The 13,759-nt window shown below is 49.6% G+C and overlaps 1 protein-coding gene across 1 annotated transcript; it reads left to right on the top strand.

Annotated features, from left to right (window-relative positions):
* Positions 1-4,239: 4,239 nt before the first annotated feature.
* Positions 4,240-9,535, top strand: SOX8 (SRY-box transcription factor 8). Its single transcript, XM_082064339.1, has 3 exons — positions 4,240-4,818; positions 6,059-6,297; positions 7,178-9,535. The coding sequence occupies exons 1-3, from the start codon at positions 4,376-4,378 to the stop codon at positions 7,906-7,908; spliced, it is 1,413 nt and encodes a 470-aa protein (XP_081920465.1). The 5' UTR covers positions 4,240-4,375; the 3' UTR covers positions 7,909-9,535.
* The last annotated feature ends 4,224 nt before the right edge of the window (positions 9,536-13,759 follow it).

Here is a 13,759-nt window from a genome sequence, read left to right as displayed (position 1 = left end):
GGTAAATGTTCCTGGGTTGGAAAAGAGCTGCTGGGGGACATGTTCCTCTGTTTGTCCTGCAGCTGCCAAACTATTCCTGTCCAGAAAAAGGAGGGACGCTGGAGCTAAGCACCCCATTAACACAGTAAAAACTAATATTAAACTAATATTTAAGCCTCCGTCTTCCCCCCTGTTCTCAGCAGACTGCAGCAGCTGTGCAAGGGGGACAAGTTTGCATCCACTCACAGTGATGGGCGTCTGGAGTCCCCAGCTCATCACATTACATGGAGATGCCTCTAATGATGAGGCTGTGCAATAAGAAAAAGTACTTCTTGCTATGGTGGGAGCACACAGTGACTGGAACACAGGAATTTTTCCCTCCTGCTGTACAGGTGACAAGCAGCACAGTGGTGGGAGCTGGGGAAATGCTGAGGACTAAATACCGCAAGAGTTAATTAAAATTTGCAAAAAGGTTGCGTCCCTTTTACTCTTGAATTGGTCAGAACAGCAGGGCTCATTTCACATGAACAGAAGACAAATTTTGGACCTAAACTGATCTGCAAGCAGCTGAGCGATATAAATTTTAGTCTTAAAATTACTGGAACTTTCACAAGCACGCAGTATAGGATTGGACCCATCATCCTGAGAGCAGAGCTTTTCAGCTCTTCTGCTGCTATTTTAATTGAAATTAGTTCAAAGTTACCGCAAGTCATTTTTGGTTTTGGTTTTGTATTTTTTCTTCAGCTATCAGGAGCTTTCCTGAAAAGGACTGAACATTGTCCCACAGCAATCTCTGAGCTGCCACTGAACGGCTGTATCCTCTGGGCAGCGCATTAATCCTGCACATGTCAGAGGCTCATTTTAACATGACACGTAGGTTTACTCTTATCTGATCGGGGCTTGTTTTTTCTTCCCCTGTAAGGCTCTTTCTGTTTGCTCTTTGAAATTCCCATGTAAAAGCTGCTCGCAGTTCAAAGGCAGACAATTTTTGAAATATGGTAACTTTTGCACTTGATCAGATGAAGCAGTAGAACCCACCTTTGGGCTGGAGAAAGGGTGCAGCACATTGCACGTCCCATCGTGTGCAGGGGTCCCCATGTGCTCTCATGCTCTGAAAATGCCTTCCCCGGCTTCTGCTGAAGATGAAATTTCTCCTCCCTGACATTAGGGGTGCTCTGGCTGCTCTGAAGCCAACACACACACCCTGATTCCTACATAACCAGTAAGTATGGTGGAGAGGAACTGGTGGCTTGACCTCCCAGCCCGTGAGGATTTTGAGGGTTCCCAGGTGACAAATGATGATGCGATGGAGCCAACCCATGCACACCTTGTTATTTAGTGCCCGATCCCCAGGAACGCTTGTGTGAGCTGGCCAGGAACTTTATTGGAGATGGTGCCAGACTTTAAAGAAAATGAAGCAACATTGCCAGGCAGCTGGTGGAGCTCTGCTGTGCCCGCTCTCTGTCAGGAACAGCCAGCTCTCTTCCACCAAATCTTCTCTAAACATCTCCTGTTTGGGTGCACTCCAAGGCTCCACGGGGCAATGGGAGTCTTGGTTCTTTCCTCCCAGACCTGCACCCTTTTCCTACAAATCCCGGCATCAGAGGCTGCCCCACAATGGGCTGGGTCAAGTCAGAGAAGCATTAGGCCAGGGCTAGATGGTACTTCATGTGAGACCATTGCAAGGCCTGTCCTGCAACTCCATCTTTTCCCATCCCTCTGCAAACAGCGCTGCTACTTTGTCATGCAAAATTTGAACACGAGACCCCTGTAAAACAAACGATGCCACTTGAACCCACTTGTCCCAGCATAATCTCACTCCATTTCATGGATGAGTGAATGTCTCAGGATCGGTCTGTGAGACAGGCCAATGCTGCTCCCTCCGCCAGCTCGGCTGAGAACTGACGCTGGGAGACGTGAAATGGTTTGCGCAAGGTCACAAAACCAGACGTGAAGCAGGACAAGTACCCTGCTCTGGTTCCAGGTGCTGCCTCTTCCCCGTGCCCGTCTCTAGAGTAAGAGAAAGAAACTACTGAAAGTTGTCCTGCTCCTCCTCCTCCTACCTGCATTGGGCAAAGCGGAATTGAAGTGTACGGGCTTGGAAACGCACCTCCCTGCCTTGGGCAGAGCTGGGGAGCCCTGAAAGGACAAAGAAAACCAACATCTCTAACTCCTGCGGTTCTTGGAGGCTTCTTTTGCAGGAATTTGACTTGTAGTTGAAGGCAGGGATCAGAAAATAGGGGCTCTTGTTTTTAATCTTTCCCCCAAGCTCCGAATATTCCACAAACCCCTTCCCAGCCTCAGCCACGCAATGAGGTTCAAATCTTCCGAGGAAGGTGCCGCGCAAGAGGTGGACTAAAAATAGTGATTACTGCTTTGACTAAACCACCTCTAAAATGGATGAAATACAATTTACTTAACTCAAAGAATTCCTTATTAAAGAGCCATGAGAATCCTAAGAGGCAAGCATTATAGAAATGGGTATTAATTATATGTCATATGAGGGGGAAAAAAAATAGCTTTGCCCAATGTCCAACAGCAGTGCAAAGACACCTCTCTGAAGCCCAGGGAAATAGAAACTCGCTCACGGTCTCATTAAGTTTTGGATTGGGCCCTGGAAGAGAAATGCAATTAATTCACACTTGCAAGTTCAATATACATAGTTTGCCTTAAGCCTTGAAGTCACTATTTTTTTAAATGCCACTTTGTAAAAGTATATTAAAAAAATACTTTGCCCCAAGGTAACTTGCTCCGTGACTCTGCAAACTGAAATCTTGAGAAATTACTAATAAGGAAATGAGAAAATTTTTAAATAAAATAAAATCCCACTTTCCACTTTAATGGAACATATTGATTTTCACATAGAAGGCACATGGACATTCAGGCACATTTAAACAGCATTACATTTAAATTCAAAGCTTATGCTTTATTTCAAGGTGATTACACATCACGGTAATTAAACAAAATGCTCTCAAAACCCCCACATTTTTGTTACCTTTAAAATGTTGGAATACTTGAAGCACTCCCGCAATTTCTATTTTTTCCCTGTAAATCTTGTACTTGACCCTTTTTTTCCGGGAGGTAGCAGTGCTGGGGGAAGCAGTGCATTAAACTGGAATTTGGGGAGTTGCTTTTTTTTTTTTTCCCGTCGCAATTAGAAAGCCGGATTCCGCAGATAATTAGAATCAAATGCTCCAAATAAGTGCTACAAACCCAGGGCTCGCTTGGAGAGGGGCAGCGCTCCGGCTGGCGCAGAGAAATCTTTTAAAAGAGGGATTTTGCTGCGGGGCCCGAGGGGCGCAGCCCCGCACCGGGGTCTCCCGCACCCAGAGTTAACAGGGGAGATTTTGCGGACAAACCTCCCCCCAAACCCAAAGGCTCACCCCGAGGTGCCGCATCCTCCTCCGGACGCTGCAAAACCGCTGGGGCAGCCCCGGCTCTGCCCTCCCAGGGAGGTTCCCCGGTGTCCGAGCCCGGTACCGAGCCCGAGGACCGGGGAAGCGGGAGGGGGTGGAGGGGATCGTTTCGGTTCTTTCCAGCAAATTGTCGCTTTTCTCCGTTATTTGCCCGCTGGAGAGAGCGGGGAGAAAAGATGCGCTCAGGAGTACGAGGCGGCCCGGGGGTACCGGGGCTCGGCGGCCGAAACGCGGGCAGCTCCGCCCCGCTTGCAACCGGGACGCACCGGTGCTTCTGCCGCGCACCGAGCCTCCTGGAAAGGCTGCTTAAAAAGTAACCCGGCCGGGGCCGCCCGCTGTACCGGAGCCCCGGGAAGCGGCTATTGCCGCTCCGCACCTCCTCGGTCTGCGGGACTTAGAACCTGCCACCACCCCTGCAAAGAGAAAAATCCCCTCCGCACGCCGCGGGTATAAAACGCACCCCCACGGCCGGAGGGTCCACGCCGGTACCGCGATGCGGTGCAGCCCCCGGGCGACGGCACCTCCCGGCGGCCACGGGTCCCGGCGGCGGGAGCGGGACGAGAGAACGCGCGTCGCAACCTCGCCCCGCCCCTTATGTAAATGACCATACCGTTCCACCAATGGAAAGCGGCGCCGGAGGAGGAGCCGCTTGCCCTCCCCTTAAAGTCACTTGTTGCCAGGGGCCGAGTTTCGCACTGGACGTGGAGCGCGGCGGGACGGGCCGGGCGCGGAGCGGGGCGCCGGCACCGCAGCAGGACTGCTTTGGGTTGTTTCCTTATTTTCTTTTTTTCATTCCTCGGCAGATTTTCATACATTTGTATCTTTTTATTTTTGTAGATTTTTTTTGCTTGTTTTTTCCTCGCTCTTCGGGCGCCCGCGGAGGGGTGCGCGGTGCCCCGCCGCTCCGCCCGGGCACATCCTCGCCGTCGGGGCGGCTCAGCCCCGCGTCCCCTTTTCGCGTCCCCAGCCCGCGCCCACCAATGCTCAACATGACCGAGGAACACGACAAAGCGCTGGAGGCTCCGTGCAGCCCCGCGGGTACCACCAGCTCCATGTCCCACGTGGACTCGGACTCCGACTCGCCGCTGTCCCCCGCGGGCTCCGAGGGTCTGGGTTGCGCCCCCGCGCCCGCCCCGCGTCCGCCCGGCTCCGCTCCGCTGGGCGCCAAGGTGGACGCGGCCGAGGTGGACGAGCGCTTCCCCGCCTGCATCCGCGATGCCGTCTCGCAGGTGCTGAAGGGCTACGACTGGAGCCTGGTGCCCATGCCCGTCCGCGGCAACGGATCGCTCAAGGCTAAGCCGCACGTCAAACGGCCCATGAACGCCTTCATGGTGTGGGCGCAGGCCGCCCGCAGGAAGCTGGCCGACCAGTACCCGCATCTGCACAACGCCGAGCTCAGCAAGACCCTGGGCAAGCTCTGGCGGTGAGTCGCGCATCCCGCTCCGCTCCGAGCCGCGCATCCTCGCTCCGCGCCGCGCAACCCCGCGGGGCCGCGCACAGAGAGACCCCCGCGGGCTGCGTGGGGCTTTGCCTCGGGGTGCGCAGCTGGATTCCCCCTCCCACCGCTTTTAAAAACTTTTTGGGTTTTTTTTTTCAGTCTTTATTTTTTTTTTTTTTTGACTGCCTGGGCCCGCGGGGGATTCTCGAAGTGTTTCGGACTGAAGTGCAAAAATCCCCCAGAGCGTGTTGGTCCCTGTTCCGAAAATGCCCCCGTGCAGGGGCCTGGGGACCCACAGCCGTAGCCGGTGGTTCCTGCCCCATGTGTGGATTTTCCCCGCTTCATCACCCAGATGTGCAGCCTGGGCTCCTGCCTCTCCTGGCCAGGATTTCCCATGTCCCTGTCCCCAGGAGACTGGGACTTTTTAAAAATTGCTTCTTTTACAATGTTTTCTTCTAAAAGTTTTTTTCCTTGGTGTGCTTGCTTGCTGCTTAACAAGCTGTAAAGCCGAGCAAGCTGATTTTTAGCAGTTATTTTAATCTTCTTTCTAATTTCCCTTCTTATCTGCATGCTTGCATGCTCGGCACTGCCCACCGATGCAAACTTTTTTGCTGGGCGGCATCCGAGTGCGCTCGGCTTTCCAAGGCTCTGCAACCAGCCACGTTTTACCGCGTGGTATATTCGGTCGTGTCTGGCCGTACCAAACTTGCATCTTTCTTGCCTGTTTGGGCCAGTGATGCTCCCACTGTGGTTTTAAACTCTCCAAGAGTTTGCAAAGAGAGGTCTGGGCTGGGGAGAGTTTAGAAAGAAGTAATCCCATGGCTGTTGCCTTCGTGGTTTCTTTGTAAGCACCAAACAAAGCTAGAAATGGGCAGTGTTGTTTGTCGCGGTGACAGGGGTGGCATTTGCAGGACAAACATGGGAATAACATTTGGTGAAGGTGTTTAAAATGGGGCAGCAGAATTTTGTTTTGCCCAGTTATTGGTGTCCATAGCGGCCAGTTTTTCTCACGCCTCTACACTTGGTATTTTAATATATTTTTGCAACATAGTTTAGCTCTTTTTTGCAATGGCAAATTCATTTTGTAATTAACTTTCTGTTCAGTGTATGGGAAGTGGGGACATGGGAATTTGAAAATAGGCTGAAAACTTCTAAGGAAAATATAGTAATTTGGAATTTTTTTCCTTCCTCCTCATTAAAAAAAAAAAAAATCATCCCAAACCAGTTTGTTAAGCGAAAATGAGAAACGTCCCTTTGTGGAAGAAGCTGAGCGGCTCAGGGTCCAGCACAAAAAGGATCACCCGGATTATAAATACCAGCCACGGAGGAGGAAAAGCGTTAAAGCCGGGCAGAGCGACTCGGACTCGGGAGCCGAGCTCGGCCACCACGCAGGCACGCAGATCTACAAGGCGGACAGTGGGCTGGGAGCCATGGCCGATTCCCACCACCACAGCGACCACACAGGTAAAGGAACCTCAAGGGCAAAAAATAAATCTGTGGGTCCCGGGCATGTTGGTTTGGGATGTGAACCCACTGGTGGGCACAGGGCTCATCTGCCCCCAGAATTTATATTGATGGGATTGGGACTGTGCAAAAGCAAGGGTCATTTTCCCTGGTTTTGCACCAGATTGTGAATGTGGTGACAGTTTTAATTAGTAAATGCTTGTGGAGCTGACTGTGCAATAAGAAGTCCCCAAAATGCAGGGACCCTGGTTTCCCAGATGGCCTGATAGTGGGGAGATTTAATTGCGAGCTAATAAGGGTTAATAATGTGTTGACCGTGTGAAGGGTGCCTGGGGGAGCGGGTCCCACAGACACAGCTTCCCCCCAAAACTCGCCGCTCCTCGGCGGTGCTGTGAATTGGCACGGGGCGCGTGTTGACAGATTCCAGGAGGATTGCGAACGTCCTGCAGCTTCAGACGCGTCTGCTCTCTCGCCCAGCCTGGCTGGGGATCCCGGGACGGCTCCTCTGCCTCCGGGAGAGCCACGCTGGCTCCAGGCTGCCGGCGTGGAGAGGCTGAGCGGGTCCCTCCGAACCCACCCCCTGGTTCTGCTTCCCAGGCCAGAGGGAGTTTGTGCAGCCGTGGGTGTCCAGAGGGATCATGATGGGCACAATGCACTCTCCAGTTTCTCTTCCCCACTGTGAACTGTCCCTCATGCCAGTGGTTTACCCCAGCTGAGGACATGATCCCCAGGATGGTTGCAGGGGGACATGAGCTACCTCCAGCATGGGGCTGTAGATTTAAATCCCCCCCTTGCAATAAGAAGGGGGAGAAACATGCAGTCTTTTTATCCTCAATTTGCATGCGCTCTTGTTAAAGCTTGGCTGTCCCTTTGTCCCCAGGCCAGACCCACGGGCCACCCACCCCACCCACCACCCCCAAAACTGACCTCCACCATGGCAGCAAGCAGGAGCTGAAGCATGAGGGCCGCCGCCTCGTGGAGAGTGGCCGCCAGAACATAGATTTCAGCAACGTGGACATCTCAGAGCTGAGCAGCGAGGTCATCAACAACATGGAGACCTTTGACGTGCATGAGTTTGACCAGTACCTGCCGCTCAACGGCCACGCTGCCATGCCGGCTGACCACGGCCCCAACGCCGGCTCCTACGGTGCGTCCTACTCCCACTCGGCCACGGGCACCAGTGGGACCAACCAGGTGTGGACTCACAAAAGCCCGGCCTCGGCGTCACCGTCGTCTGCTGATTCGGGCCAGCAGCGGCCGCACATCAAGACAGAGCAGCTGAGCCCCAGCCACTACAGCGACCAGTCCCACGGCTCCCCCGCACACTCCGACTACGGCTCCTACAGCGCCCAGGCCTGCGCCACCACCGCCTCTACCGCCACGGCCGCTGCCTCCTTCTCCAGCTCCCAGTGCGACTACACGGACCTCCAGAGCTCCAACTACTACAACCCCTACCCCGGCTACCCCTCCAGTATCTACCAGTATCCCTATTTCCACTCCTCCCGCCGGCCTTACGCGACGCCCATCCTCAACGGCTTGTCCATCCCGCCGGCCCACAGCCCCACCGCTAACTGGGACCAGCCGGTCTATACGACCCTGACGAGGCCTTAAAGGGCGCGTGGAGCCCCCGAGGGCTTCCCCGACGTGTGCACTAATGAAGGAATTGAAGACGAAGAGCGGGGAGCGCTGCCATCGTTTCCGAAGTGCCTCCTGAGCCACTGGGAGCTCTTGCTCGTTGTGACTGGGTGTCCCCTTGCTTCAAAACTCTCCAAAAGGACAGAGCTCTATTTTTCTTGAATTAATACAATTTAAAAAAAAAATTAAAAAAAATTTAAAAAAGGACAGGCGATTCCTTTTGAATAAATGAAGGACAAAACCATTCGACTCCTCTGTGAGGACTGAACAGAACTTACTCGTCATGGAAGTTGACAAGTGCAAAAGTGGAGCAGGGGGGTGGGTAGAGGGTGGAAGAAAAAGAACTTCAAAAGCTGTTCGAGACTTTAAGGGTCTATTGCAATGTGAGGAACGGACCAACCTTGAGGGCAAGAACTCACTGGGACCAGCGTGGATGAAACCCCAAAATCCACCTATTCCGTGTCACAATCTCGTGGGAACAAACAAGTCTGGTGGGACCAACCAATTAAATGTCTGAAGTGCTTGTTTTTTTTAGTCAAGAGTTCTTCTAAGCAAGGTTTGGCTGTAATTAACATTTTGTTTTGGTTTTGGAAGCTTAAAGTGTTGGGTTTTTGGTTTTGTTTTTGTTTTTTGTTTTTTTTTTTAATCTGTTAAATATGTATTTATGTTCTGTATTATTTTGTCTTTTAATTAATGAAGTAATTTTGTGCAAAAAGTAGAATTTTAAAAGATTTTAAAGGTGGGGAGGGAGCATAATAATAGTGGAGATGATACAATAAAATGGTGTTATGAGTCTATAGATTTTTGTTGGTTTTGGGTTTTTTGCGTTGTGAACCGCTGCAGCAGTTGTGTTGGTGAGAGGGACGGAGCCGATCTGCCCATCGCAGACCTGGTCACCAACAGGAAACTCAAACGGGAATGAAAAGTAACGGGGCGGGGAGGGGGGGAAGTTACTAATTAAATTGGGATGATAAAACCATTGGAAAAAGGAGCAGGCAAATTTTCTGGCTACCTGCTTCGGGGCCTTCAAATTGGATTTAAGGCATTGCAGAGTCTTTGTACGCTTTCCGAACCAGGGCTACTTCATAGGAAGATGTAATTTAATGAGAAATTATCAAGTTCTGTTTTAATTTTTGGCTTCTAGGGACCAGATATCATCCATCAAGCTGTGAAACTAAAATCTTCTCCACTAAAAAAATTTTAGGTACTTAGTTTTAGACTAATATTTCATTGATATATTTCTACTTCTTCCATTGTATGCTGAGCATATAATAACCATCTATTTTATGGTAACTTGTGCCTTTAAAAACTTTGTAAATCTAAAACCACATTTCAGAGGTTATCACCTTTTTACCTTTTCTACGTTTCCTACTCTTTTTCTAAAAATATTTTTTGCATATTTCCTTTTGGGGACGTGGGGGTGGGGGAAAAATACAGAAAACTCATTTTTATGCAATCTATTTTTCTGTATAAAGTTTGAAAGACTTTGGCTGTTACTTATCTGTTCTCTTCACTAGCTTCTGACTAAGCAATGCTAACTTTTGTACAGATCAATTTGATAAAATTAAAAAGTGCTTTTTATCAATACGTGTTATGTTTTCTTTCTGCTTGAGCCTGTTTCTGCGCTGCAAAGAAACGCAGAGAACAGCTTGGAAGGGACAGGCTATTCAGAATAAAATACTTGGACCAAGGTTTTCTGTTCTCCCAATGTCTTGTTTTCTGTTTGGATCTTTTTTCTCGCTCCCTATCCCTGTACTTAAATGGTGTCTTAATATGAGATGTATTTTTTTTTATAACTTCGAGAAGTATATTTCAATGCCCGTAATCCCAAGGATTTCATGAGGAAGGGTTTGCGAGGTCAGACTCCATGGGTTTAGACCAAGTTTATTTTCTTCTGTACGGCACGTAGGAATTTTACAGTAACTAATTCTGTTTTCTGGTTGGCGAGCCCCTGTAAATACCTCTTGATTATGATAGCAACAAAATTATGTGTTGCATGTAGAGGTTTGTTGTTTATTTTTTTTATACAGTCATTACAATAGTTACATTTGTGACTTTTTAACCTTTTTTTTTTTAATTATTATTATTGTATAAACTGAGCTGCAGCTTGATTTCACCAGTCCAAAGAAACTAGTGCAAGATTTTCAGACTGGGCCCTAATTGGGAGGAAAGGTTTGGAATTGGGGCCATTGGGCCGCTCGGGGCTCGGTCGCGGTGCAGCGCTGTGGAAAATGTTTTAACGCGGGGAAAATAAAAGTGATGACAATTAATGAAGCTCGAGAACATTAACAAAGTCTGAACAACAGTGTCCCAAAGCAAATTTGCTGTTTGCGGCATCTGCCAAGAGGGTTTTTTTTGCCAGAGTGTCGGTAACTGGACACCATTTTCTCTGCGCTCATTTGCAGAACTGCTGGCAAAATGACTTTATTGCGCTTTAAGCCAAAGCTGCAAAATAACTTTTAGAGACTTTCTTTCCTTCTTTCTCCTCCCTCTTGTTACAACACAAATTTCAAGTCTTATTCTAATGCATGCTTGAAAAATAAATGTGTTTTGGCTTTGCTTGTTGTGCATGTCGGGGTAGGGCTTTGTCTCCAAAGTCACTAACTTTGGGGGGGGAAAAAAGAAGAATAAAGGTGAGATGAGAATATAAGTGCTTATATTTACTTTCTTCATGATGTTTAATAGCAGAGCTTACAGTAACTTCACTGATATCTGGATTAATCTTTAAAACAGAGTTAAAATATCTGTGTGCAATGGTGTTGTAAACCACCCAAAATAGTGAAATTAAAACATCATTTTCCATCTCTCCTTTTTGTCCTTTTCCCAGTGCGTTGAACCATCCCCAGCGGCCCAGCATGGGGTGACATCCCTGTCTGGCGTGGCCGGGAGCTCGGGGTGCTTGTGGGTGGACGTGGGATCCCTGGGTGGCCGTGGGGCCCCCGGACCAGCCTGGCGACGGCGCGGAGGAAATGCACATCCAAAATATACAGATTTGAAATCCCTTTGCTTTTGGTCACACTTGGTTTTGCTTTCTGTAAGCTTTGCAAAACCAAGTTAGCTTTTGCTAATATTTGCAGAAACCCAACATACCGTTCAGGAGGTACAAGTGATGATGTGAGCCCTGGAGACCCCTCTGCAGCTCCTGCAAGCAGCTCCTGTTTGAGAAGCTAATGCTGAATAGAATCATAGACTTGTGATATTCAACTATTTTTTTGGCATCCCACAGAGCAGGGGATGCTCGCTGCACATTTACTGTTGAGAAAAAGTCAAGGACTTTACAACACAAACCGTCAAGAAGGTGACAGGCAGGTAAAATTCACCAGCCTGAATAATCCCAGTGACTCAGGGCTTCAGGGTGGGCTGGAAATTTCTAAGAGTGCCAGAATTTCATTCCCCACACCCAGATTTACACTTAAACCTACGAGTCTTCATTTCCCGAGGAGAAAAACACTGATGGGGGGCACAGTTTATACTCAGAGAAGAGCATTTTGATTTGAAGTTAATGCTGTTTGTATAAATGCATTTTCATGCGTTGTCCTTTTCTTCCATTTTACGTGTAGATACAGAAAGAGAAATGATTTGCCGTGAGCGGAGGGTGAATGGCAGCATTGTGCGTCCCCAGCTCGGCTCTGCCGGCTCTTGTGCTGGCGTGAATCTGGAATGTCTCTGCAGAAATCAATGAGATCAGGTGAAACCAAGACCGGCTTTTGACCCCTGGCTGTCAACAGAAAAGGCTTCTCAAGATAATTGCAGGAATACACAAGCGATAAAAGTTCCCTTTTTTTTATTTTTGATGCAGAGAATACTGAATGTTGCTATTTATCTGAATTGCTCAGAAGGTTCTGTTTGGTTAGAAAGAGGAAATTAATTTTATAGACCATATCCACATTCCTTCTGTGTGGTGGAAAAAGTCCCTTCCCATCCTCCTCATCGCAATTTTTCCTGGAGTGATATCAACTTTCGTTACACTTTTTTCTTTACAGTTGGGCATCAGGTTTGTGGCAAAGCAACTGTTAAATGGCATTTTGATGACAGCAATCGGCTTAAATGAACTTCCTCATGGGTGTATCCCTGTCCATGGGTTGACCTCGGGGTGTCTGACTTTTCCAGCTCGGCTCTGCTGGGAGATGTGGGGCCACCAGAGCCCTTCCCAGGGGAATCTGAACTGTCTTTGCCTTTGGCCATCCTCAGGGTCTCCAGCCCCCTGCTCCATGGGCCCGTCCCGCTGCCTCCTCCATCCTCCCGCGGCCAAGGCCGGGCGCTCGCAGGCCGTGGCTACACGTTGCCTGTGATCTGGAGGCAAGAAAAGATTAAATATAAAAGAGAAATAACTAGAAACACGAGTGCTGTTTGAAGCACGTGGTGTTTGAGGACCAGGAGGGCAGTTCAAGCTGTTTACAGGTGAGCGGGCAGACACTGTGGCCAGTGTCACTGGTCGGGCAAAAACTCCAGTATTGCCCTATTTTCAGTCTTTGAGAGCATGAAGTTGGGTCCAATTAATTTTAAATCTGAAGGCAAATTATTAAGTGTGACTTCACCAGCAGAAGGGCTCTGAACTCCCTTTCTGGGGAGGTGGGACTGAAAGCAGGGAGGTTCATGTCAATGAGGAACCCCAGCTGCCAGAGAGATCTCCCCATCCTGCTCCACAGGGTTTTTGGGAGATTCATTAAATGGCACCATAATTAACAAAAAGGGAGGAGCTTCTCAGGACTGTGGGAGCCAGGGGTCCAGCACTGATTCCATCTCCACCGCCCAGCTAAGCCAGGGAGGTGTCATTTTAAATTCACTTTCTATGTGTTGTAGGCAGGAATTCAGGATGGCACCAAGTGGCGAGGGATGAGGCTTGGGGAGGGGAAGCCATTTCCCAAATGAGTCAGCAGGAGCTAAAAATAGAGTCCCCCCAGAGCCCAAACCACGGAAAATGGTGCTTATTACAAATTGCTTCGTTCTTCTGCCATCCCGCAACCCCAGCCTGGGCTGGAGCCGCAGAGGTTGCAGGGCAATCCCTGCAGACGTGACGTGTCGCAATACGGGGGATCATGTCTGATGGTGAACCCGTTTTTTTGGGGGACAACAGGCCTTTTCTCAGCCTTTTCTCATGGTGGGTCTTGGACCGTGGGATTTGTGTGGCAGAATATTTGCAGAAAAGCGCAGATTTCAGCAGGGGGCTGCAGCCGCAGCCACGGCTGGTTTTGTGGCTTAGGTGGAAAACGAGTTCATTTTTTCGCAGAACCTTGCTGCACCAGGAGGGAAATGGCAGGCAACGTCTTTCCATAAAACCACACAGTTTGCACTGAAAAAATACAGTTGTAGCCAAGCTCAGAAAGCAAACCTGCCCCGGCTTCTGCCGCAGCCGCCACCACGGTGAGATGGGAGTCACCGGTGGGGTGGCCGTTGCCACCAACCCTGGCAGTTCTTGCTCAGAAATGGTTTGGCACTTGGATAACCGTGGTGGGCGCTGCCCAAAGCCGGGGTTTGCTCTCCCCGTGCTTGAAAGAGCCGCCGGCGTTGCTGCTGACCCCTATTAAGCCGCTCCCATATGGCTGTGGAGCTCAGCCATGCACAGTGTGTCACTGGCTTAACTGGAGTGTTGGTTTTGACCTGATTTAGTGAAGCCTGTGGAAAAAAAAAAAAGAAGAAAAAAATCCAGTTGGACACACTTATTCAGGTTTAAAAGCCGGCTTCTTTCAGTTTATCTTAAACCAATTAGGAATGAAAAACAAGCCACTCCTAATCCAAAATAAGAGGGTGTCCCTCCCTGCCTCCGCCACCCACTCCTGGGGCTGGGTTGGCTTAGGGGTAGCGATGCGAAGCTGCAGGTTGGGGT

Source organism: Streptopelia decaocto (assembly GCF_964273445.1).
Source record: "Streptopelia decaocto genome assembly, chromosome: 13".
NCBI lineage: Eukaryota > Metazoa > Chordata > Aves > Columbiformes > Columbidae > Streptopelia > Streptopelia decaocto.
This window is presented reverse-complemented; position numbering and strand designations above follow the sequence as displayed.